The sequence below is a fragment of the Rhinoderma darwinii genome, chromosome 1 (assembly GCF_050947455.1).
Source record: "Rhinoderma darwinii isolate aRhiDar2 chromosome 1, aRhiDar2.hap1, whole genome shotgun sequence".
Classification (NCBI taxonomy): domain Eukaryota; kingdom Metazoa; phylum Chordata; class Amphibia; order Anura; family Rhinodermatidae; genus Rhinoderma; species Rhinoderma darwinii.
The window spans coordinates 304,464,181-304,491,953 of record NC_134687.1 but is presented as its reverse complement, the minus strand read 5'-3'; the positions used below and the strand labels follow the sequence as shown (position 1 = coordinate 304,491,953).

Sequence of the window (27,773 nt, the reverse complement as noted above, 5' to 3'; positions counted from 1 at the left end):
GTGCAGGCAGGAGCCGGGGCTCTGCTTTCTGATGACAGCTGAGCTCCTGCTCCAACAACGTTTACTTCGATTGCTGCCGTTTAACCCGTTAAATGCCGCCGTCAATAGCGACCGCGGCATTTAACTTTGTTTACAGAAGGAGTGAGCTCCCTCTGTCACCCATCGGCGGCCCGTGAATGCAATTGCGGGTCTCCGATGGGGTGTCATGGCAGCCGGGGGCTTGATAAAAGCCCCCAGGTCTGCCCTGGACATATTCCTATTAGGACGCGCCGGAGGCACGTCCTAACAGATTGCCTGACGGGCTCGTATACCAGAGCATTATAGCAGCGATATGAAGATCGCACAGTAAAGTCCCCTAGTGGGACTAATAAAATAAGTCACCAATGTGAAATAAAGATTATTAATAAAAAGTACAGTAAAAAAAAAAAAAACAAAACATTTTTTTCCATAAAAAGTGGTTTTATTTAGTAAAAGTGTAAAAAATAAATAAAAGTACACATATATGGTATCGCCGTGACCGTAATGACTCCATTAATAAAGTTAATATGTAATTTAAACCGCAAGGTGAACACTGTAAAAAGAAACGCAAAAAACAATGGCGAAATTGCAATTTTTTTCCATTGCCCCCCAAAAAAGTCATAATAAAAATAAATCAATAAGTCCCACGCACCCCAAAACAGTACAAATCAAAACTACGTTTCGTCCCGCAAAAAACAAGTCGAAAAAATCACTACATTGATAGAAAAATAAAAAAGTTACGGCTCTTGGAAAGCAACGATGCAAAATCAAATAATTTTAGTTCAAAAGTGTTTTTATTGTGCAAAAGTCGTAAAACATAAAAAAACCTCTACATATGTGGTATCGCCGTAATCGTACCGACCCATAGAATAAAGGTAACATGTTATTTACGCCGCACAGTGAACGGCGTCAATTTAAAAACGCATAGAACAATGGTGGAATTTAAGGTTTTTTTTTATAATCCCCCCAAAAAAAGTTAATAAAAGTTAATAAAAAAATTATATGTACCCTAAAATGGTGCTATTAAAAAGTACAACTAATCCCGCAAAAAACAAGTCCTCCTACAGCTATTTAGACAAAAAAATAAAAAAGTTATAGCTCTTTGAATGCGACTATAGAAAAACGAATAAAATAGCTTGGTCATTAGGGCCTAATATGGGCTGGTCACTAAGGGGTTAAGAGTTGGCGTGGTTGCTAACTTACTAAAAATTGAAGGAAACATTAACTCCAAGTGCTACCACAACATCTTGGTGCGCCATGCCATCCCTTCCGACACCCGTCTTAATGGTCGTGGTTTCCCGCTACAGCAACGTAACAACCCAGAACATAACGTATTTTTTTGCAAAGACAGGAGGTAAGTGAAAAGGACAACCGGTGCCGAAGAGCGTGGTTTGGCCACCCCAGTGTCTCGATTTGCAATCCAATTGAACTCCTTTGGGATCATCTGGACAGGTGTGATCGAAATGTCCAATTTACAAGACAAAATCACCTTTGGGTGCTGCTACAGAAGAAGTGGGCTGCAATCGGAGCTGAAAATTTAGACAAGCTGACCAATAGAATACCCCACGTTTGAACTGCCGTGATCGCTGCTAAGGGTGAATACTTTGAGAGGAAAATTTAAGGAAATAAAGGCTCAATTAATTTTCTAAACAATATTCATGAGTACAAATCATGTTTATTTGCATAAATACAGTAAATCCATATTCATCATAAAGTAGCTTATTTTGTTCATTTTCAAAAAAGTTAATGATTTGGGTGGTGTATACTGAAATGAAAGGGGTTGTCCACTACTGAACAACTGATGACCTAGCCACCGGATAGGTCATCAGTATATAATCGGTGCGGATCCGACACCCGGACCTCACACTGTTAAGCCACTCTGGTTATCTCCGGGCATTGGATGCTATAGCCCATTATGCTATGTACGGAGCCGGAAGTAGTTGGCTGCATACATAGCATAGAGGCCGTGCTGCCGAACTGCCGCTCTGCTCCTTTTTACTTTAATAGGAGCAGAGCTGCAGTACGGCAGCTCGCCGCTATTCAATGGCCCGAGCCAGCTGCTTCCGGCGTGCACGTCCGCTGCTCGGAGGCAGCCGGATCGGCTTAAAAGTGCGGGGTCCAGGAGTTGGACCCTCACAGATCATCCGGTGGATAGGTCATCAGTCGTCCAGTAGTGGACAACCCCTTTAATAAACTGTGGTATATGCTGTAGACTTCTATTTTTGTTATATGTTATTTCAATACAATTGTTGAGAATGCTCATTTGCGTAAAGCCCATATACCAAGTGGAGTATTTGTCCTTGCAGCTGGCTTCTTAGTGCTACAGAAAATAAAATGTTTAGTGCAAACATAGAGGGCAGCTCCAGACAAGGGAATACACATAATAATTGTTTTCCTTTGTCTTTTTAGAATAGGTGGATTTTGTGCTATCCAAGAATGGAATAAAGTGCTCCTAAATAAATCCAACTGTTTATGAAGGAGCATTTAGGTTTGATGTTTTAGCAGTCTAAGAGTAATAAAGCCTCATTTGCAGCCACATTCATCAACTACCATGTCCTCGTAATGTCGTAATACAACATTGTCATTGTTGTCGTAATAAAGCATGGAGATGGGTGAGAGCTTGGTGGGAGCACAGCAAGGTAAGGGTGTAACTTCTGGCTCTATAGAGTGCACCAGTGTTTGCAAAACAGCATGGTTGGTACCCTTCAACATCTCAGTTAGAGGATAAGGACACTCCCCATGACAGTAGTTGGCCATGTAACCACGAGGGGCAATAACCCAGTTTTGCCATCCTACATCCTTGAAGTCAATGTATAGCCGCCTCTTTTTGCAAATATTGCTTGGCGTTGGTAATGATTCTGTACTTCTTTTGATACGTGAGGTTTTGCAACTGGTGGGGTCAAGCGAAACTGTGAGCATAGAGGCATGGAGGAAAGATTGGATTTGCTCACAAGAGGAAGAAAAATGATTCTCCATGCTAGTATTACCATCTGCAAATATTTCCAAAATGAGCCCCATGTTGTTCTTTGTGTTGGTCCAGTCTTGTGTCACTTTTGTAAGGTTGAAATAAAGAGACTTATGATGAAGACGGAAAGACTGGGCAAATAGAAGTTTTCTATTTATCTTGTGCTCTCTCATGCTCTTTAAGGCCATCTGCAAGGGACGGTACAATCGAAGCTGGAATTCCTGCCCTTGATATGTGTTGTGCTTGAACTTAATCTCCAGTTGTCCGAGTGTTACTTGTTCCTTTTTTTCCACCACAGAAAGGTCAAAAAAGAGAGGTTTTTTGAAGCATAAGGATCCATGAGACATATCGCTAGAGCTCAAAGGCCCTGTTAAAGAGAAAAGAGGACATTAGGCTACATAACTGGTTTTATTAGTAATATATTAAAGGAAATGTGTCTTTTTTTTTTATTATTATTACGTTACTTATTTTTATCATTTTTTTTTTGTTTTCTTCGTGTATTTTTTCTTTCAGAAGGTGAGAAATATAAAAAATTAAATAATAATTGGCCACCAGTTGCTGTAAATGTGGGAGGGACACTTCCTACTAGTGACCACCCCTCCCTGTTTTTGGCTAGAAGCCAGGGGAGGTGTCTTCAAATTGCCTAGCACTGTTCAGCCCCATTTTGTGAGTGACTGTACAATGGTAGGACGTGCTGATCACGGCAGCAGCAGCTACAAGACACCATAAAGCTAACAACGATGAAAGTCAAGAGGTAGACCCTGTGGCGCATGATTTTTCAGTTGACCGGTAGCAGAGTTACATAATGGGAAATTATTTTTTTCTGTCGTGTATGTCTGCTACCTGTCAAGGGAAAAATCATCCGCCAGAGGGAAAAATGTTTCCTTATGGAGAAGTACAATAAAGGCGTCACCTAGTAATTAGATATTACAGGAAAAAATAATTCCCCATAATGTAACTCTGCTACCTGCCAACGGGAAAATTATCCACCATAGGGAAAAGTGCCTCCACATGACAGAGTACCACAAAGAAACACCTGGGAATTAGACACGATGGGGAAACATTTTTCCCTGAGGTGGATGACTTTTCAGTTAATAGGTAGCAGAGTTACATGAAGGGGAATTATTTTTCATTGACCTCTAGTTTCTATTACAGCGCAGGGCAGAAGAAAGAAGACAAAAGTCTGCTGAAGGTGAGTATACGTTTTTTATTTTTCATATTACTAAGTTGTTTTTTTTTGTTTTGCATGTTCCGCTGGACCGTTTGGAGTGCATCGTAGACTCGTTGGACTACTTTCATGATCTACGGGGTTTTTTGGGTTTCTGTGGTTTTTATTTCAATAAAAAAATGTTTTCTTATGTCTCGGTGTGTTTTTTAATACTTTATTAGCGCCTTAGTAATGGCATTTGTCTGTTTGACAACGTCCGTTACTGAGGTGGGGCTAAGTGTTAGCCAGTAAAAAGCCTAGCACTAACCCCCCATTATTACCCCAGTGCCCACCGCTGACAGGGGTACCCGGGAAAAGCCGGGTACGTTCCAGTACCCGACCATCTGGAGGGATGGTGGGTACCAGGGTAATAATGGGGGGTTAGTGATAGCCTTTTTACTGGCTAACACTAAGCCCCACCTTAGTAATGGATGTTTTCAAACAGACAACTGCCATTACTAAGGAGCTAATTAAAAAACACAGGGACATAAGAAAACATTATTATTTCACCATTTTATGCAAAAAAAAACGTAGTTCATCGTAGTACTCCAATGAATCAACAACATAAAAAAATAAGTTAGTAGTATGAAGAAGAAAAAGTTTTGCAAATGGCGGTAAAAGCTTATGCGTTTCCGTTGCTTTGGCAGAATCAATAGCGCAGTCGACTATGCTATAGTTTCTGTGAAAAAAAAATGGAAACCTTACGGAACGGAGACAAACGGAAACCATTAGCAACGGCAGCATTAGGGTATGTTCACATGGGCTATTTTCAGCAGTTTTTCAGGCCGTAAATGTCCCGAAAAACGGCTGAAAAATCGGAAACAGAATGCCTACAACCATCTGCCCATTTATTTCAATGGGAAATACGCCGTTCTGTTTCGACGGGGCGTTTTTTTACGCCTCATTTTCAAATAACGGCGCGTAAAAAGACGCCCCGTAAAAAGAAGGGCATGTCACTTCTTGAGCCGTTTTTCATTGACTCAATAGAAAAAAAGCTCCAAAAACGGGCGTTAAAAATGCTACTTGCTTAAAAAACGGCTGAAAATCAGGGGCTGCTTTCCCTTGAAAACAGCTCAGTATTTTCAGCCGTTTTTTGTTAAGCATGTGACCATACCCTTACTATTGAAATCAATGGTAATGCAAACGAAAGGTCTGACAGAACCCATCAATGGAACCTAACGCTGATGTGAACAAACCCTTAAATTGTTTAATGTAAAATTAATGCAATCGTGTATTATAATAATGTATTATTACAGTATTCAGATGACTATACTTTTGGGATATATTCGACATTAAAACCCAAGGCAAAAAGCATTTCAACCTGTTTAAAAACTCACAGCACACTTCATACACTGGAATTCATGCTGAGATTCATTACTAGTACATGCTAATTCAACACCAATATGCAAGCCATCAGCTATTTTAGATTATACAAGACCCTTGATATAACATTATAGCGTTTCAATGCCTAAATAATACTAATGAGACATAAACTTTGAGATTCAATGTGTTTGCCTTCACAATTATTAGGCAAACTGTGGTTAAAAAGGACTATGAACAATTACCGAAATTAGAAGTTGACATAGATCTCCATGAACTGTATAATACACTTAATTTTGGGCAGATGTCTATACTGTATCTGGTGTCGGAACTCCTAGTTCTAATTCATTTCTATAAGAATTTATAGAAGGATTTATATATATATATATATATATATATATATATATATATATATTCTGCTATAAAAACATTATCATCTAATCATATAATTTCAATGTTGTAATCAATGTAAAAAATATACATACAATACATTATGAGGTTACGATATCAGGTTATTACTTCAAGTGTATATATATATCCTCCATCCTCTCAACTCACCTTGATCTCTATAGGATCTAACAATATTTCCAGGTACTTGAAATCCTTCCATCCTGCATGGATTGTCTGCATTAATGCCCTTCTCAAAAATTTTCCAAAGAGTTTTTGGTACAGGGCCTGGAGCAACAGGTCTCGGTCGTCCATTCAATCCCAAGGCTTTAAGAAGCATCCTCTCCTGGAATGGTAGCTCAGAGCAGTCAACCAGCAAGGAATAGGATAACAGAATAGAAATGAACAGCACAGATGTGTCCATGGTGATCTCGGTCAGTGGTCTACTGGCTTGGTGGAGAACACATTGATAAATACCCTCTAAAACAGCCATGTGTGAAATTTGTCAGCTTTTGGGAGTCAGGAGAAGGTGTTAACAAGCCATCGTCCTGTCTCCTCCTTTTTTATGTAAATAATCACATTCCAGAAGTCAATTACAAATTCTTAAAAGAAAAATACGTTCCATCCACCTCAGAAATGTTTTTACATGTACATACATTACTTTCTGTAGAAACATCCCCCCAAATAATTGTGTCTTTACAGAAACTCATCTCATGTTGGAAAATATAAGATCAATGTATATGATTATAGTTTGTTGTTTGTAAAAAAAAAAAACTATTTGAATTGTTTTCTACCTCCATTACTAGATTATTTTACTAAAATATAATTTCAATTTGTATTTTATATGTAAAATGTTAGGAAAATTCTCACATTAAGAAGATTCCACTATTTTCAAATTCAGTCGTGACATTAGACAACCATTTCCCTCCTCCCATTATCGATTAGGCTGGATTCACACGAGCATATTTGGTCCGTAAAGGACGGAACGTATTCCGGCCGCAAGTCCCGGACCAAACGCACTGCAGGAAGCCGGGCTCCTAGCATCATAGTTATGTACGACGTTAGGAGTCCCTGCCTCTCCGTGGAACTACTGTCCTGCACTGAAAACATGATTACAGTACGGGACAGTTGTCCCGCAGCGAGGCAGGGACTCCTAGCGTCGTACATAACTATGATGCTAGTAGCCCGGCTCCCTGCAGTGTGTTCAGTCCGGGATTTGCGGCCGAAATACGTTACGTCCTTTACGGACCGAACATGCTCGTGTGAAGCCAGCCTAAAGGTAAAAGATGGTAGTTCGCGCTCCATATTCAAAGACATTAGCAAGTCCACTACAAAAAGTGGTTTAGCAGGCACATCTAATAAAATTTACAATCATCTGCCTGCCTTCTCCATAATTGGATAAACTGGATTACCGAGAACATGAATTAAGTCAGCGAGGCCCGATACTTTCAAAAGCTACGTTGACTTTGACAATATTGCGTTCTATATTTATTACACAGAACAAGGTGTATCTCCAGTCCAGGTAGATGGGATATTCACTTACTGTCATTTCTTTCAGCATATAAAGTGCTAAATCTTTGTAATGCATTATGATTCCTGTGCAAAGATTTTAGGATCTTGCTGTATGCATGGTTGGACTGGTGTACCAGAGGATCCTCCAGTGTGCCCAATTTCTAACAGAGTAATGGGCCCCTAATCGAACAGGACCTGAAAAAAAAACAACTGTAAGTGCTGACTTTTGAGCCTATCACTTACTTCAAGAGTATATTTCTTATGATTTGACTTACAAGGTTTATTTCTTATGGGTTGATTCACAAAGCTACAAATCTATTAATGATATGTCCTGTGGGCGCAATGATAACATTAAAGTGATATACAATTAAAGGGATATGAGCTATATAGCTGGATGGTTGGGAGCTGGCAATTATTTCCTCTGATGGGCTCAAAAAACCTCAGTCTGACACTCTGCGTGTGGATACTTTCCTCATAACCACTTCTGTAGAGCAAGTCTATCGACCTGTCTAATGGATATGTGTCTACGCAGTGGACCATAGACTTGATGTACATATCATTTTCATCTGGATGTTCTCATTAAAACCATTATTGTAAGGCACCGTATTATACACTAGAAGCCCTTAGTGATATATCTGTGCAGTATGGACCCATAGCAGGAAATGGATGCCATATTGCAGTTTGTACCTCACAGATCCATAATATGGCCATGTGAATAAGACAGAGATTCCAATTCACAATTCAGATCTGCATAATGCATCTTTGTATGAGAGCCATTTATTTGGCTCCAAAACAAAGAAGGATAACCTATCTCAAAGGTTTTATTTGGGTATGGTTTGCTTGCTTTATCCTGATGGGATCTGATCACATTCTTAAAACTTAATATACAGCTCCATACATGAGTCTGAATGCAGCCTTGGTCATAAATACATGTATACATACATATGTAGACCAGAACAGATTTTACTGTTGTAATTAAAGGGGTATTCCCATCTTAGACATTTGATAATAGACGGACGTATTTCGGCCAGAAGTCCCGGACCGAACTAAGTGCAGGGAGCCGGGCTCCTAGCATCGTAGTTATGTACGACGCTAGGAGTCCCTGTCTCTCCGTGGAACTACTGTCCCGTACTGAAAACATGATTACAGTACGGGACAGTTGTCCTGCAGAGAGGCAGGGACTCCTAGCGTCGTACATAACTATGATGCTAGGAGCCCGGCTCCCTGCACTGAGTTCGGTCCGGGACTTCCGGCCGAAATACGTCCGTCCATTACGGACGTTAATGTGCTCGTGTGAACCCAGCCTTTGAGTACAGATAATGTAGATGTCACCTGCAGTCCTACGTAACACCACAGATAACACACAGTGATAACTCTCTGAGTACAGATAATGTAGTAGTGTTAGGCTACGTTCAAATCTGCGCCAGGGCTCCGCTCCGAACGTCGGAGCTTTCCATTGGAATGGAGCCCTGACTGACACAAACGAAAACCATAGGTTTCCATTTCCAGCACCATTGATTTCAATGGTGACGGATCCGGTGCTAATGGTTTCCGTTTGTCTCAGTTGTGCAAGGGTTTTGTCGTTTTGACAAAATCAATAGCATAGTCGACTGTTACACCGGATCTGTCACCATTGAAATTAATGGTGATCGAAACGAAAACCTTTGATTTCCATTTGTGTCAGTCAGGGTCCCGTTCCGACGGAAAGCTCAGATGGAACGTTGGAACGGGACCCTGGCACAGATGTGAAAGAAGCCTTACCTGCAGTCCTATGTAACACCACAGATAACCCAGTGATAACTCTGAGTACAGATAATGTAGTAGTGTTACCTGCAATCCTATGTAACACCACAGATAACACAGTGATAACTCTGAGTACAGATAATGTAGTAAATGCACACACAGAAATATTTACACATACAGATATAGGGGTGCAGCTAAAGGCTCATGGGCCCTGGTGCAAGAATTCTGCTTGGGCCCCCCTACCCCTTCCCAACATCACCAGACTCCTGTGCCCAGCCGTCTTGCCCGACAGACCCCATGAATGCCTCCACAGTATAATGCTCCCCATAGCTGACCCCACAGTATAATGCCCCCAAATATGCCACAACACAGTATAATGCCCCCATAGCTGCCCCACAGTATAATGCCCCCATAGCTGCCCCCACAGTATATTGCCACCCATAGCTGCCCCATACAGTATAATGCCCCCATACAGTATAATGCACTCCATACAATATAATGCCCCCATACAGTATAATGCCCCCCATAGCTGCCACATATAGTATAATGCCCCCCATAGCTGCGCCATACACCATAATGTCCCATACAGTATAATTCCCCCATAGCTGCCCCATACAGTATAAGGCCCCATAGCTGTTCCATACAGTATAATTCCCCCATAGCTGCCCCATACAGTATAAGGCCCCATAGCTGTTCCATACAGTATAATGCCCCCATACAGTATAATGACCTCCATAGCTGCCACAGATAGTATAATGCCCCTTATAGCTGCCCCATACAGTATAATGCCCCCATACAGTATAATGCCCCCTATAGCTACCCCATACAGTATAATGCCCCCATAGCTATCCCATACAGTATAATGCCCCCCTTAGCTGTCCTACACAGTATAATGCCCCCATATAGTATAATGCCCCCTCAGCAGCAACCATATGAGTCCCCCCCATACCCAGTATAATTCCTCCATATGTACGTGCTTAATAGAAAAATAGTAACATAATTACTTACCTATCCCCATTCCCACGACGGGTGGAGAATCCTTCTCCGGTCTGTGCTGTGAGTGACTCGGCGCAGACAGGCGAGATGATGTCACTACATCGTGCTCGCCTGCGCTGAGCAGCTCATGGCACAGTAAATGCTGGAGCCAGGCTCCAGAATTGCACTGAACTGTATTTACGCCCTGAGTACGCAAATACAGTTGGAAGCGTGGTCAGCGCTGTGTGGCAACTGGGGCCCTGTGGGCCCCCCAGGCCTGAGGGCCTGGTCGCAGCTGCGACCGTTGCGACCCCTATGGCTACGCCACGGTGCAGATACATATTTAGGCACTTATACACACAAATACACACACACAAATACACACATGTACACATACTGGAACTTATACACACACAAACACAGTGACACACAGACAAATAGAGGCACAAACAACAGACAGACTGAGAACTCACATCTCCTTCCTCACAGGCTTCTTGCAGGTCGAGCTGTGGGCGGTGCTAATTGTGCCTCGGACACAACGTCCTTGCCAAATATATATATATGATTATTAGAATGCCTCTCTATAGTTTAATAAAGGGGTTATACAGGAAGTGATTTTTTTTTAGTAGGGGCTGCAAATTAAATACATAATCCAAAAAAGCAATACAAACCTATCCTTGCTTCGGCGATCCAGCGCTGAGGCTCCGACGGCACTCCCGTTGGTTGTTTACATGGAAGTAAAATGTGACCGCTGCAGCCAATCAGAGGGTTTAGCAGGACTCTGTGTTGACAAATCGTATTTCTGGCATAATACCAGAAATACAACATATACCCGCTGAGCCCGCTGATACGCCCATGCTACGTGCATGTAAACAACCAAAAACATTTTTACTTCCGGATAACCCCTTTAATTTAGAGTTATGTTCACTGATCTCTCACTGATCGTTTGCTACAATGTATTAGTCTTGAGTCCAGGCACTTTAGCTCACAGAAGATTGTCTAGACAGTATTCACTTCTCAGCTGTGAGCGTAAAAAGACATGTACTGGATTTGCTTCCTCTGAATGTAAACAACAGTGTTCCCATTCACTGACAGCAAACATATATCTTGAAAATAGTGAGGAATTGAAACTTGAAGTATATTAGGAAGTTGTAAAACTTTTCATTCAGACAGCGATCTAGCTTTATTAAAATAAAGATGGAAACCACATTTAAAGTGTAAAGAATAGCTTTACTAACTGAATGTATCATGTTTTTTATTATTGGGCCTATAATGTCATAGATTAGAAGGGGTATCATGCTCTGGCTCCAGTTTTATCTCAGCAATAACAAAAAGCTGAATTGTCACCTTAAATTCCACTCTCTGCCAATTGGTGACAACTCTTAAGACAATGAAAACTCTGTAGGAGGGAATTGGCTGGTGTTGAAATGCCTCTCACGTCTTAGGCCTCATGCACACGACCGTGTTTTTGCGTCCGCAATTCAACCGCAAATCCACGGGTAAATTGCGGACCCATTCATTTCTATGGGCCCATACACACTATCCGTGTTTTCACGGCTCTCCGCATGTCCGCACATCCGTGCCGCAGAAACTACGGACATGTCCTATTATGGGCCGCAAATGCGGTGCGGACATGCCAATAGAAGTCAATGGGCCCGTGGAAATTGCGGATACACCGCCGTGTGTCATCCGCAGTTTTGCGGATTTGCGGAAGTGTTGCTAGGCGACGACCGGGAATGAGTTCTGTCGTCATCATGTTTTACCTAGGCTTTTTATTTTTCATCCGCATTTTGCGGATTACATACGGATGAACTGCGGAGGACATACGGATGAACTGCGGATGACATTTCACGGAACACGGTCCTGGAATTTGCGGACCAGAAAAACACTACGGTCGTGTGCATGAGGCCTTAGAATGTGGAATGAGTACTTTGGGTGGGGGACATGGATCTCTCGCCTTCAGGCCCCATAATTGTCCCACTTGCTCTATGTGGGCCTCCTGTCTATTCCAAACTTGGCTTGAGAAGCATACAACAAGTTTACTCAGATGGCTATGCACCCCCTTAACTAGGGCTACCCCCTCCAACGCTACCACAGTAGGTACATCACAGCCAACTTGTAGCTCACTTATCTTGTGCCTATCTACAATACACCAGAGATCAAGTAATTCGATGGACATGGTGATAAATCTTAATTTATAACAGGATAAAATGGTTCAAGTTCCATATGAAAGCCTCCAAGCGCTGGGACGCAATCCCGTTTCCAGGTATGGGGGCATCTAAAATTGTCTAAAATGTGATAATATCTACAAATATGTTCAGCTGATTTGGCCAATCCAATGGGCTCATAGTTTTGTCAATTATTTGTCTGAGATTTGAATCAAAAACACATTGAATTGATTCCTCCAATATTTCTAAACAGGGGGGAAGACCAGAAACAGGCAGATCATTTCGCTCAGCCCTACTTGTTAATGGCCGGAAAAGTAGAAACTGTTGAAGAAAAGTATTTTCCTAAATATATGTTGATGGGATTATCAGTTTTATAAGTGAATTTCATTAATAAAAAAGGTGTTAATTTGGTTATTTAAAAAGAAGGATGTAAACGAATCCCCTTATTGTTTCCCTGCAGCTGTTAGCATGTCACTTCTATTGATACCGATCATTTCTGAGCCCAGGCCACTGAGTTTCACACCAAATAAGACACTCCAAAGGTGTTAGAATTGTGACCTCCCGCTGACACCAGACACCAGACACTTTTACATGGCTCGTTGACCTGAATGTGAAACTAACACTTCTCATTGTTTTGAGCAAACAAAAACATCTCTCTCTTTTTCTTGTAATGTTTTTGGTTTTTTTTAACACCTTTTATTGCAGATTACCATTACTCTATCTGTGTTTCTGGATCTGCTAACACTAATCTTTCCATAATCTCACAGTATTAACAAATAAAACAATCTAATATTACATAAAGGTAGATTATATTGGTGAAATTCATGCATAAAAATACAGTTTCATTTATTTTATTGTTACATGTAGATGGTCCTACTGAACGGCTTTACTAGAATTATATTAATAGTCATTCAAAATAGATCCTTGAATGTACGATAGTTGTAATAGTGTCATTTTATATCTAATCCCCCAAATGATTTTGGGAGTTTAGGACTGTTAATGTGCCGTGTTCCGTCTTTAAAGGAACAGTGTCACCCCAAATTTTTTTTTAATATGTTAAAGATGTTAGTGCTTTATTAAAAACGTTTGGATTAATTTGTGTGTTTGTGTGTTACTTTTTTTTATTTTTACACTTTTTCTTCCCTATGGGGGCTGCCATTTTTTTTTCCATTTCTGTATGTGTCGATTAACGACACATACAGACATGGAATACGGCAGCTCCAGTCCCATAGGGACTGCGAACGGGGCCCATTCCATCCACTATCGTGTACGCCGCTGTGTGGGAACGGCGCATGCGCCGCTCCCACACAGTTCAATTTGAAATGCGCGCCGTACGGCGCCATTTTCCTGTGGGCCGGAAGTCGCGGCCGGACAGTAAGATTACTACTTCCGGTCGCGGCTTCCGGACTTGTGCACATGGAGCAGCGGCAGCAGACGGAGTGGATGGACCGGAGGGAGCGGCGGCGACTGGAGCAGGTAAGTGATTTCTATGTATGTTCGTGTTTCAGTGTGTTTACTACTGTATGTAAACCTACTACACTGTGTGTTAGCTCAAAAAATGGCGACACACAGTGTAGGAGGTTAGACCGTTCAAACCCCTCGTTTGTCCCGGCACTAGCCAGGATAAAGGAGGGGGGGATTCTGAGAGCTCACTAGAGCGAGTGATTTTTACCCAATTTTGCAGCATAAAGCAATGTGGTTGCTTTACCACATGCAATGCTGCAATTTTGGGAATGGCTCCATCTAGTGACCAGTGCTGGGAAATATTATAAATTGAATCCAATTTATAATATTTCCTGACTCGTGAAAAAAAAAAAAAAATTAGAACAATGTTTAATCACCTATACACTAACTGTTTAACTAAAAAAAAAAAAAACATGTTTTGCTGGCAACACATTCCCTTTAAGGACTAAGCCAATTTTGGCATTAAGGGCCATAACATTCTTATTGTTTTTTTTTTGTCATACAGCATTCTAAAAGTCATAACTTTTTTATTTCTGCATTGGCGTGGCTGAATTAGGCCTTGTGTTTTTTGGAGGACAATTTGCAGTTTTTTTTATGTATATATTAGAGTACATATAATTTAGAAATTAATTCATATTAATTTTTTATGGGTAAAAGGCATAAAAATAGTAATTCAGACATTGGTTTCAATTTTATTTTCTTATGTCCATCACCGATTACCATAAATAGTATGATAACTTGATTGTACAGATTGTTAAAGAGATCATTTATATATATATTTTTTTAGGTACACTTGCACACCGTTTTTGAAGGAACTCGGCAGAGAGGTTGTTCCAAACATCTTGAATAACTAACCACAGATGTTGATGTAGGCTTCCTCAAATCCTTCTGTCTCTTCATGTAATCCCAGACAGACTCAATGAAGTTGAGATCAGAACTCTGTGGGGGCCCATCTCATCACTTCAAGGGCTCCTTGTTCTTCTTTACACTGAAGATAGTTCTTAATGATATTGGCTTCATGTTTGGGGTCGTTTGTCCTTCTGCAGAATACATTTGGAGCCAATCAGACAAATCCCTGATGGTATTGCATGATGGATAATAAACTGCCTTCTGTTACAGCCAAATATTTAAAATGTTGACTCATCAGTCCAGAGCACCTGCTGCCATTTTTCTGCACCCCAGTTCCTATGTTTTCGCTCATAGTTGAGTCACTTGGCCTTGTTTTCATGTCAAAAGGTATGGATTTTTGGCCGCAATTCTTCAATGAAGACCAGTTCTGGCCAGACTTCTCCAAACAGTAGATGGGTGTACCTGGGTCCTACTGGTTTCTGCCAGTTCTGAGCCGATGGCACCGCTGGACATCATCCAATTTAGAAGGGACGTAAACATGATGTGTCTTTGATCTGCTGCACTAAGTTTCCTTTGCTAACCACTGCATCTACGGACCTCAACGTTACCCATTTCTTTGTGAAATAAAAATGTCTTCTACAACCTCACCTTTGTAGCAAAGTTTGGCTGTTCTTCACCCAGTTTTAAAACTCCTACACAGCTGTTTCTGTTACAGTTAATGACTATGTTTCAACCTACATATGAAGCACAGTTAAAAAAATAGTGCAGTACCGTATTAGCCAGAAACAATATGCAATCTTAAATACTTTTGTGTCAAAAAAGACAAAAGTATAGAAGGTATGATACCCAGGGGCGGACATACCGCATGTGCAGCCGGTGCAGCTGCACAAGGGCCCCGCGTGGGAAGGGGGCCCGTTCCTCTGCTGGCCGACTCAGTTCTCAGCTGCGCGATGCTGAGGACTGAGACAGAGGCCCGTGGACAGTAGCTGCGAGCCCATCAGCGGGCCCCCCGTGGACAGTAGCTGGGCAAAGAAAATGTGGGCAAAGAAAATAAAAAAACTATACTCACCTCCTCCCTCGCCTCCGTTCACCCGCCGCAGCCCCCATCCTCCTGTCTCGGTCTGTGTTACAAGTGTACAAGGCTGCACTGGTGACGCGCTGCCGATGGCACGTGACCGCTGCTGCCAATAACTCCTCATTGGTGTGCTGCTGAGGACAGTAGTTCCACAGCAAATCGCTGTTGAGGGCATTGATTGGCTGCAGCGGTCATGTGCCATCGACCGCGCGTCACCACAGCAGCTTTGTAAACACAGAAAGGGATAGGGGCTGCGGAGGGGGAACGGAGGCGCCGGAGGAGGTGAGTATAGGTTTTTCATTTTCTTTGCCCACATTTAGGGACTTAGTTTAGATAAGAATTTAACCCGGAAAAAAATGTGTTACTTGTGTTCTAAACTGGTAATAAAATGTACAATATAAATCTTCCTTCATAATTTTTATTAGTAAGGTTTATTTTTATATGCATATATATGTTTAGGTAACTTTGTCGGTATTGGGGGGGGGGCGGGGGGGCCCTGGCACATTATCTGCACAGGGGCCTTTTGCAGTCTGTGTCCGCCACTGATGATACCTTTATTGGCTAACCATAAAAATTATATATGTAAGCTTTCAAAACACCCAGGCTCCCTCTTCTGGCAAGTTTACAAATGAATGACTTAGAAAAAAGCACAACATTTAAAGGGAATGTGTTGCCAGAAAAACATGTTTGTTTTTTTAAAATTAAACATATAGTGTGTGGGTGATTAAACATTGTTCAAATTTTTTTTATTTTTTTCACGAGTCAGGAAATATTATAAATTAATTCTAATTTATAATACTACCCATTTTTGGTCACTAGATGGAGCTATTCCCAAAATTGCAGCATTGCAACATTGGGTTAAAAGCCCTCGCTCTAGTGAGCTCTCAGCATCCCCCCCTCCTTTATCCTGGCTAGTGCCGGGATAAACGAGGGGTTTGAACAGTGTAACCTCCTACACTGTGTGTCGCCATTTTTTGAGCTAACACACAGTGTAGTAGGTTTACATACAGTAGTAAACACACACAAACACGAACATACATTAAAATCTCTTACCTGCTCCTGCCGCCGCGGCTCCCTCCGGCCCGTCCGCTCCGTTTGCTGCCGCTGGTCCAAGTGCACAAATCCGGAAGCCGCGACCGGAAGTAGTAATTTTACTGTCCGGCCGCGACTTCCGGTCCACAGGAAAATGGCGCCGGACGGCGCCAATTTCGAATTGGACTGTGTGGGAGCGGCGCATGCGCAGTTCCCACACAGACGCCGTACACTGAAGTCAATGGGACGGGAGCCGTTCGCAGTCCATGTCTGTATGTGTCGTTAATCGACACAGACAGAAATGGAACAAAAAATGGCAGCCCCCATAGGGAAGAAAAAGTGTAAAAATAAGAAAAAGTAAAACACAAACACACAAATGAATATAAACGTTTTTAATAAAGCACTAACATCTTTAACATATAAAAAAATAATTTGTGATGACACTGTTCCTTTAAAGAGGCGCTGTCACCAGATTTTCAAATCCCTATCTCCTATTGCAGGTGATCGGCGCTGCAATGTAGATAACAGTAAAGTTTTTCTTTTTCAAAAACGAGCATTTTTGGCCAAGTTATGAGCATTTTTATATTTATGCAAATGAGCCTTTCTTATGGACAACTGGGCGTGTTTAATCTTATTTCCAACTGGGCGTGTATTGTGTTCGTTACATCTGGGTGTGTTTACTTGTTTTACTAGCTGGGCGTTGTGAATGGAAGTGTATGATTCTGACGAATCAGCATCATCCACTTCTCTTCGTTACCACCCAGCTTCTGGCAGTGCACAGACACACAGTGTGTCCTCGCGAGATCACGCTGTGACGTCACTCACTTCCTCCCACAGGAACTTCATCGCGTCGGACGAGCGAGGACACGCTGTGTGAACTGCCAGAAGCTGGGTGGTTAATTATTATTTTTATTGGGTTTATTATATTTAATAAAACCCAGACCCTCTAAATAGAGACCCCAGACCAGACCCCTAAATACAGATTCCCCAGACCACACCTTCAAAACTAAAATAAACTGCAGACGGAGCACCTAAATATAGACCCCAGACCAGACCCACTAAACGAATACAGGCACTAGACCAGAACCTTTAGGCACAGACCCCAAACTAGACCCCTTAAACGAATAAGATCCCATACACTTAAGGCCCTGTTACACTGGCCAATGAATGCTCGTTCCTGATCATTGCCCTGTGTAAGCAGGGCAACAATCAGCCAATGAATGAGCCCCATTGGGGGCTTTTTTATGAATTAAATACCCAGATTGTCGCTCTATGATTTTAGTTCCGTCTCTCTCTGTAGCAAGGATTTTTATATGTGTTATGATGTCGTTATGCACTTTACACTCACACAAAAAAACTTATTTTCATTGTAGGTGGTACAACATTGAATTTGAGGAGGCATTCACTGAGGAGAAGCAGTTTATATCCAATGTTGCTAATTTCCAAGGATACAAAGAATATATATGCACAGTTATGTTTATTTTGACTCTGAATTAAACATCTTCATGGCAGACATGTAGATTGGGCATTATTATTAGTATGGAGTACGATGCTTTTTTAACATTTCCTGATGTCTATCCTGTCATATACTAGGTGTAATGTCCGTGGCTGCGGGCTGTCAGCTCCAATCCCCTCCTGACAGCCGCAGCCACGAGTCGGCAAGCACTGGCCCCAGCCTCCTCCTCAGGAGACGCCAGCGCCCGCTTCCACTCACCTCAGACGAATCCCGTAGGGTGTGCGCGCACGATCATGCCCGCTCTTAAAGGGGCAGCTTGCGTTCCGGACTTTTGATGAACTTTGACCCGTGAGTACCCTGGACTATAAGAGGGGTGCAGCCCCCTGCTTCTATGCCTGAGCGTTGTTGAAGTTACGTAGTTTGTCTATGTGATGGCCTCCTAGTGTGTTCCTGTTTCCCTTTCCTGTACCTGTTCCAGTTCCTGTTCCTTGCATTCCATACCATCCTGGTCAAGCACTGTGCTGTGCCAAAGTCGTGTCATGCTGTATTCCACGTCTGAAATGCTTCACCTCGCCTGACGTCTACCTGCTGCCTAGTCCAAGCCGAGCCTGCCCTGCTGCTCTGAGCTACCACAGGTACCTATATGAACTATAGACATTCACCTGCGCCCTGTTGGCCAGCTGCCCTACCGACAAGGCGGTACGGCCAAGTGGGTCCACAGACTCTTCGTGAAACTAGGCGACAAGGGTCTGACATTGGTTGTAGCGGTGAATGCAGTACACATTAACTTGGAGTGCTGTGGTACCGCAGGTTATTCGATTATCATATTGTAAAGGATCTGCCAGACACAGCTTCTGTGTCAACGCCCATAGGTAATCAGTCTGCACCTGCTTCTATGTCTGTGAGACTGACTCCATCTTCCACCACTCAGGATGGCAGGCTTAGGAGTGGGAGAGCCTATCACAGCCTGGCCAGACGGAGCTAGCTCCCGCCCTCTGTCTATTTATACCTGCCTTTCCTGTTCCTTCTTTGCTTGTGATTCTTCTCTGTTGGTTTCCTGGCCCTGCTGCAGCTTCTTGAACTACTGACCCTCTGCTTGATATTGACCTTGGCTTTACTGACCACTCTTCTGCTCTGCGTTTTGTACCTCGCTCATCTCCTGGTTTGACTCGGCTCGTTCACCTCGCTTGTTGCTCGCGGTGTTTCCGTGGGCAACTTCCCCATTTCCCCGTCTTCTTTGTACCATTGTCTGTTTGTCTGTCGTGCACCTATTGAGTGTAGGGACCGTCGCCCAGTTGTACCCCATAGCCTAGGGCGGGTCGTTGCAAGGAGGCAGGGACTGAGTGGCGGGTAGATTAGGGCTCACCTGTCTGTCTCCCTACCCCATCATTACACATATATAGGGTTAAGATTAGAATAGATATAAGTTGATATAATGTGATATATACGGGAGAGATGGTAAGTGCCTATGTGTGTATATGCAGTAGTGTTTAAAAAAATATCAGTGAGTTTAAAAAAGCAAATAAAGCGTAAAATCATTATAATAACTATTATTTGTCTTAATGTAAATGCACTGGAAATACTACACATTCAATTCCAAATCAAAATAACAAAATGTATCCAGTTTGTGTTAATCCTTTACAGAAAGTAAAGAAAAAGGAATATTTGGCTGTTCAAAAAAAATAGCAGTGCCAGCATTTTTCTTTAAAAACTCAAAAAAGTAATGGATAAACTGAAAAAAATGTTTCAGATTTCACTTTACTGAACTAATACTTAGTGGCATAACCATGGTTTCTGAGAACTGCTTGACATCTATGTTGCATGGTGTTGACCAACTTCTGGCACCTCTGAACAGGTATTCCAGTCCAGGAAGATTGGACGACCTTGCACAGTTCTCTATGGGACTGAGGTCAGGGGATTGGACAGGCCACTCCATTACCTCAATCCTGTTTGTCTGTAACAAAGAGGATGTTCGCTTACTGGTTTGTTTTGGCTCATTGTCATGTTGAAGGGAATTTCTTCTTCGGCATAGGGCAACATGAACTTCTCAAGTATTTTGATATATTCAAACTGATCCATGATCCGTTGTATGCGATAAATAGGCCCAACACCATAGTATGAGAAACATCCCCATATCATGATTTTGCAGCAGCATGCTTTACGGTCTTCACAGTGTACTGTGGCTTGAAATAAGTGCTCAGGGGTTGTCTGACATACCGTCTGCAGCCACTAGACCCAAAAAGAACAATTGTGCTTTCATCAGTCCACAAAATTATGCGCCATTTCTCTTTGGGCCAGTCAATGTGTTCCTTGGCAATCTTTAACCTATTCAGGACATGTCTTTTTTTCAACAACGGGACTTTGTGGGGAGTTCTTGCTGGTAACTTGGCTTCACTTAATCGTCTTCTGATTGTAGCAATACTCACTGGTAACTTCAGATCTTCTGTGATCTTTCTGGAGGTGATCATTGGCTGAGCCTTTGCCATTTTGACTATTCTTCGATCCATTCGAACAGTAGTTCCCCGCTTCCTTCCGCGTATTTCAGGTTTTGGTTGCCACTTCAAGGCATTTGAGATCATTTTACCGGAGCAGCCTATAATTTGTTGCACTTCTCTATATGTTTTTCCCTCTCCAATCAACTTTTTAATCAAAGTACGTTTTTCATCAGAACAATGTCTGGAATGACCCATTTTCCCCAGTATTTCAGAAGGAAATGCACTATAACCAATATGTGCCGCCCTACTACCTTAAATTAGGGCCAAAATTGACACCTGTTATTCTACAGAATGAATGACTTCACCAATTTATCTCCTTGCTGCTATTATTTTGAACAAGCCCCTTTCAATGAATGATTCAATTACACAGAATGAGCGGCATGGTTGTCCTAATTGTTGGCTCTGTTTTTTTCCTACTACTCTACTACACTTACAAGTAAATTATTTGCTATGTAGAAATATCTCTTCTATCAAAACCATTGATGTAAAGGATCTGCCAGGCACAACTCCTGTATCAACGCCCATAGGTAATCAGTCTGCACCTGCTTCTATGTCTGTGAGACTGACTCCATCTTCCACCACTCAGGATGGCAGGCTTAGGAGTGGGAGAGCCTATCACAGCCTGGCCAGACGGAGCTAGCTCCCGCCCTCTGTCTATGTATACCTGCCTTTCCTGTTCCTCCTTGCTTGTGATTCTTCTCTGTTGATTTCCTGGCCCTGCTGCAGCTTCCTGAACTTCTTGTCCCTGGCTTACTGACTACTCTCCTGCTCTGCGTTTGGTACCTCGTACACTCCTGGTTTGACTCGGCTTGTTCACTACTCTCCTGCTCTGCGTTTGGCACCTCGTACTCTCCTGGTTTGACTCGGCTCGTTTACTACTCTTGTTGCTCACGGTGTTGCCGTGGGCAACTGCCCCGTTTCCCTTTTGTTCTGTGTTCCCTTGTCTGGTTGTCTGTCGTGCACTTACTGAGTGTAGGGACCGTCGCCCAGTTGTACCCCGTCGCCTAGGGCGGGTCGTTGCAAGTAGGCAGGGACTGAGTGGCGGGTAGATTAGGGCTCACTTGTCTGTTTCCCAATCCCTGTCATTACAATTGATTTATCAGTTTAATGCTGTTGGACTGCTATTTTGTTTTAACACTACCGTATGCGTGCTTGTGTGTCTATATATGTGTCTGCCTGTGTATACATGTCTGTGTTAGTGTATGTATGTTTCTGTGTGTGTATGTTTGAGTGTGTATGTGTATATGTATGTGTGTGCGTGTGCCTGTGTGGGTATAGTAATCACTGTGTTATCTGTTGTTACATAGGACTGCAGGTAACACTACCACATTATCGTACTCAGAGTTATCACTGTGTGTTACATAGTTGATGAAAGCAAGAAAAGATAGCACGATCAAAATAGCGCACTCCCAATACAAATTGTATGAAAAATGAAAAAACTTTTATTGATCCAAAACATATATATTACACACAAATAAAAACATGTATGGACAGAAGCCCATGTGTAGATAAAGAGGGCAAAACTACAGTCACAATACTTGCCTCAATAGGACAATATACCAATAGATGGATAGTACTGGGCAGTGCAGCAAGCGCCTATTAACAAGACATCGCTGATCGGCACTCGTTTGCTCCTGTTACACGGAGCTATGGATGGGGACGAGCGGTCGTTACTCCGATCACTCGTTCCCATACTTTATCATATATGTCGATGTGGGAGATGTGCTGCCGACAGCGATAATATTGAACTTTTTTTAAATTTTACGATCAGCAGATGACGGCGTTTGCTCATTCATCTGCTGATCGCTGCCCTGTTTACAAAGGGCAATAATCGGCAACGAGCGATATATGAATGCTCGTCTGCACGATAATCGCCCAGTGTAAAACCCCCTTAATACTCCTACATTATCTGTACTCAGAGAGTTATCATTGTGTGTTATATGTAGTGTTACATAGGACTGCAGATAACATCCACTACATTATCTGAACTCACACTGTGTGTTATCTGTGGTGTTGCAAAGGACTGCAGGTAACATCTACTACATTATCTCTATTTGGAGGGTTATCACTGTGTTATCTGTGTTATTACATAGAACTGCAGGTGAGATCTACTACATTATCTGGGCTCAGAGAGTTATCACTGTGCGTTATTTGTGGTGTTACATAGGACTACAGGTAACATTAGTGTTATCTGTACTCAGTGTTATCACTGTGTGTTATCTGTGGTATTACATAGGACTGCAGGTGACATCTACTACATTATCTGCACTGTGTCCATATGTGCCTGTGTAGGTATATATGGGTCTGTATGTGAATTTTCTTTTGTGCTTGTTTATTTGTGCCTTTATGTATTTGTATATGTTCCTGTCTGTGTATTTATGTGTCTGTATGTCTATATATTTACCTTTATGTATGTATATATTCCAGAATGTGTGTATATATATTTGCCAGTTTGTATAAATATGTCTCTTTATGTACAGTAGATATGTTCCATTATGTGCGTCTCTATATATGTGGTTCATTTTTGGTTTGCGGAAGGCAGCAATAGAGAATCCTGCACAGAGCGCCTTCCAACCTAAGGCAGGCCCTGACACCGCAGATGCCCTATTAGAGCCTTCCAAGGGAACTGCACTGCTATAAGCACTTTGTGACGTCTGGAAACGAGCATAGGGTAAACCCTGTTTGAGGCGGCACTGTAATGTGACTTAGGGTATGTGCACACACACTAATTACGTCCGTAATTGACGGACGTATTTCGGCCGCAAGTCCCGGACCGAACACAGTGCAGGGAGCCGGGCTCCTAGCGTCATAGTTATGTACGACGCTAGGAGCCCCTGCCTCTCCGTGGAACTACTGTCCCGTACTGTAATCATGTTTTCAGTACGGGACAGTTGTCCTGCAGCGAGACAGGGACTCCTAGCATCGTACATAAGTATGATGCTAGGAGCCCGGCTCCCTGCACTGTGTTCGGTCCGATACTTGCGGCCGAAATACGTCCGTCAATTACGGACGTAATTAGTGTGTGTGCACATACCCTTAGTGATGCACTCTTGGTAACGCCCATTACATTGATGTAGGCATGCCAGACAGGGAGGTGATGTCTTCAGGTCCTTTCATAGAGTGCACTTACGCGCTAATATGTGTCTTTTGGCTATCAGCAACATGTGATAGATTCCACCTATTGGAGATAGGTTGGGACACAGGCGCAATAGCGCCATTAACAAACACACAAACATATGCAGTGTTAGATCTTCTGAGTGAGTGCCATTCTCCTATGTTTAATAGGTTAAATATTTTAATTGTGATATTGGATACATGTGTGATTGTTATGATATCAACATGGATTTTACAGCAATGAAAATATATTTTGCAATGTATGTGATAATACACTTCTCAACATTGAAATTGCTACACCAAGAAGGAAAAGCCGTAAGGTTATGCAAATCGAAGTAGCAGGTGTCGCTAAGATCTGCAAATGATCGGATGGTTTCGGTCATTTGAGTGGCGACGTCTGCCACAGCCTCCGTCGCTCCGCTCTGACCTCCCTCCTACCTCCGCTTCCCTGAGCTCTGCACGGCTTCTCTGTGCTGCTTCGCTGCGCTGTTACTCTGCATGGTTTCCCTCAACTGCCAGTGTTGGGGATATAGCTCCGCTTCACAGCGGAAAAAGCTCCGGCTGCTCCATCTTGTTTCACCTTGCTCTCTTAACATGCCGCTTTGATAGTCCTCCTGGCTCTTGGTTTCCTTGCATCTACAAGTCCTTGCTATTCTAGAAGTGACCTGGAGTACTCCATTGGGGATCTTTTATACAATTACTTTTCATGGAATCAATAAGAAATCGTCACTGAACAGGGAAGTATGCCTTTTATTTATATCTTTATGACATTTGCGCTGCTTGTTATAACGGCTGCCGCGCCGTTCCCCGTCTTCCCCACGGCCTCTGCTCCGGTTCCTGCGCTCTCCATTACCTCATGCTCGTCCCGAGCTCCACTTACCCGATCCGGATGCTCTGCTGGCCCTAGACGGCGTCAGGTAAGTGCATCGCTTACCTCCCTCTGCGGCCGTCATCCTCGATGTGCGACTGCAGTCACTAGAGGGCGCGCGCGCTGACTCGTCCTGTCTTAAAGGGCCAGCGCGCACCTTAATTCCTAAGACTTCCTATTTAAGGTTCCTCCTTCCTTGCATCCATCCTTGTTCAACCAAGTTCCCCGTGAGTTTCCCTGTGCCCTGGTTCCGTTTCTGTCCCTTCTGCATTTTGTCTGGATTTCCCGTTACTGACCTCTGCCAGAACTTGACTATCCTTGTCTGCCGCCTGCCTTGACCTATTGCTATCCATACTCGTTACGACGCCTGCCTTGACCTATTGCTGCCATACACGTTATGACGTCTGCTGCCTGTCCTGACTTCTGCCTATCCATCCGACCGCCTCTACCCGCTGTGCCAAGCGTTGCCTGGGTTCCAAGCACCATCTCCCAGACGACACCGAGGATCCACGAACAAACCGGTGAGAACCGTTATACCCTTCCATAGACTTCTATGGGCAGCTGTAATTGGATCCCTCAGTGAGCTGGTGGTCTGTCATGTCTTAAGGAGACGGATTTAGCATTAAATTCCAAATGAATGAATATTTAGGGTGCGGAAATAAGAGGCAAATAAACCACATATGTTTGCCCCCTTAGGAGGGAGGGGGAAGAAAGGAGCCTGATTAGCAGGGAAAGAGCTATTCTCTAATAAAATATATTACAAAGTTTTCTATATTCGCTTGTACTATTCATTTATGCAAAGTTTTTGAAATGTTATTGACCATTTAACATTAAATGCAGGTAGTTTTGCTGTCAAGCTTTCCACGGTGTAAATATGTTGTAATTTAGCTTTTATTACATATCCGTCAGGGAAGGTAAGGCTCTTTTAAGGACTGAAGACCTTTTAAAAACTTATGTACGTATCTTCAATACCTGAAACAAGAAGTTGATGTAAAAAATAAAATAAAAAACTGAAATAAATCAGTTGTGCAACGCTTGGGATACAACGTGTCAAGAGTGATGTGAAATCTGATCAAATTATAAGAATATAACATTTGGTTGCAACAATTGCTACTAAAGATGGTGAAATTAGTTAATAAGGGGCAGTTACTTTTTGCATGGGTCATATGGGTGGTGGATGGATCAATGGGTCATATGGGGGTGTGTTAAACTGTATAATTACTATTAGATCCAAACCAGCAGCTGTGCTAGTCACAGACACCCCCGTAAGTTTCAATCGGGACAGAATTTGGTGTTTCGGTTGTGCCGGGATTTCCGGCCATAATAGAGGCGCATTGTACTTGTTTAAAACCGGCTTTAGGGTTGAGACCTAACCAAATGCTAGAACTTTTTTTTTTTTCTGCTATTCAATTATAAAGAGTGGTGCCAGAGGATTCTGATGGTAAAGCCTAAGGGTTCATGCACACGACCGTAGTGGTGTGCATGGCCCGTGATTTGCAGCTCGGACGGCCGCAGAGTGTCACGCAATTCGCTGGCCATGCACATGGTCGTGTGCATTCATTTCAATGAGCCTGGACAGCAAAATACGGCCGTAATAAGACATGTCCTATCTTTTTGCAGTCCAGGCTCCCGGGCAATGCAAGGACCGTGGAAACCATTGAAATGAATGGGGCCGCAATTCACCCACAGATGAATCGCCTTAGGAAACTTGACACTTAGTACCTCGATCTAATTGGTTGCTGAGCCCTGAGGCCCCTTAAGTTGAAAGTTCCCTTAAAAGTTGAAAGTTATGAACTTGGATTTGATAGTTTATAGGTGGATCATGCGTGTCAGAGACACGCAGGACCTGCTGTCACTAAAGCTGTCAGGTCCGCTGGACTGACGGATTCAGTGAATAGCGCTAGTTACAGCTGCTCTGTATAGAGACTACAAAGCAGCTGTATCTCAAAAATTCAAAATATTTTTTAACAAAATGTATTTACAAAGTTTATTAACACACATTAATACACCTTTTTGTTTAAAAAAAACAACAAAAAAACACTTTAAAATATTTTAATAGCCTTTAACCCCTTCCTGACATCTGCTATATATATATGTATATATATATATATATATATATATATATATATATATATATACGGCACATGTCGGGCTGAGCCCACTACATAGAACGAGCATAAAAGTTTTAAAAAAAAACACCTTTTCATATTTTCCCTCAAGCACAATGTGAGACAAAAAAAATTTAACATAACTGGTATCGATGCTTCCGTAAAAGTCGGAACTATAAAGGTATATGATTATTTAGTCCGCACTGTGAACAGCGTACAAAATAAACAATTAAAAACGTCAGAATAGGAAAAAAACTGTGATTCCTGAATCTTGTGTCATTATGGCGTTCATCGTGCAGTAAAAACGGCATGTAAACTTTATTCTGCGGGTCAATACGATTACAGCGATACCAAATTTATATAGATTTTTTTATGTTTTACTACTTTTACAAGGAATAAACTGATTGTTAGAAATACAATTTTAGATTTTTCGCCATATTCTGAGAGCCATAACTTTTGTTTTTTCCACCAATTTTGCGGTATGAGGGCTTATTTTTTGAGATGTAGTTTCTATTCAGTAGACCATAGGCCCTGGGATATTCCCCAAACTTGGGCCCCCCTCTCCACCGCCGCTCTGCCATGTCTATAGTGAACACCACCTTTTTGTGCAAGCATTGACAAATGGTTGTTACGATTCCCCTTGTCAAAGGGCTGTGTCCCTACATACTGACAGTCTCCAACCATCGCTGACAGTATCACACTGTGTAGGGACACATCCTCTTGACAATGGGAATGGTAACACACATTTGTCTATTAGTCCTGGGTACACAAAGATATGTAGAATACAAGGATTTCCTACAACAGACATGTCAGGAGAGGGGACAGATCTCCTATAAATCTAGTGACTCACAAGTGATGTCTTCTCTGATGGGAGTCGTTTTCTTTTCTTTTCCATTTAACGCAGACCATTATGCGACATCTCCTGATGAGACATCTTTGCCCATCACTTCTGCAGCCATTTCCAGCCCCTATAGAAACACACAAATTTAGACACCAAGGCCCAGGCCCATACATTAA

The 27,773-nt window shown here is 42.4% G+C and overlaps 1 protein-coding gene across 2 annotated transcripts; it reads right to left on the bottom strand.

Moving 5' to 3' along the window:
* Positions 1-1,693: 1,693 nt before the first annotated feature.
* LOC142741812 (derriere protein-like) lies at positions 1,694-27,773 on the bottom strand. 2 transcript variants are annotated; one of them, XM_075851146.1, is made up of 4 exons: positions 27,607-27,773; positions 7,441-7,604; positions 6,069-6,243; positions 1,694-3,350 (listed from the first exon to the last, which is right to left on the bottom strand). In XM_075851146.1, exons 2-4 carry the CDS (start codon positions 7,483-7,485, stop codon positions 2,542-2,544), a joined length of 1,029 nt encoding a protein of 342 aa, XP_075707261.1. In that variant the 5' UTR covers positions 7,486-7,604; positions 27,607-27,773; the 3' UTR covers positions 1,694-2,541. The 2 variants fall into 2 exon arrangements, with proteins under 2 accessions (XP_075707261.1, XP_075707258.1); XM_075851143.1 differs by lacking the exons at positions 7,441-7,604; positions 27,607-27,773 and having other exon boundaries at positions 6,069-6,632.

Coding starts and splice junctions, on each gene's coding strand:
- LOC142741812 (XM_075851143.1), bottom strand. CDS start 6,390: ATGGCTGTTTTAGAGGGTATTTATCAATGTGTTCTCCACCAAGCCAGT. Junction 3,351..6,068: donor TAGATCCTATAGAGATCAAG/GTGAGTTGAGAG, acceptor TCTCTTTAACAG/GGCCTTTGAGCTCTAGCGAT.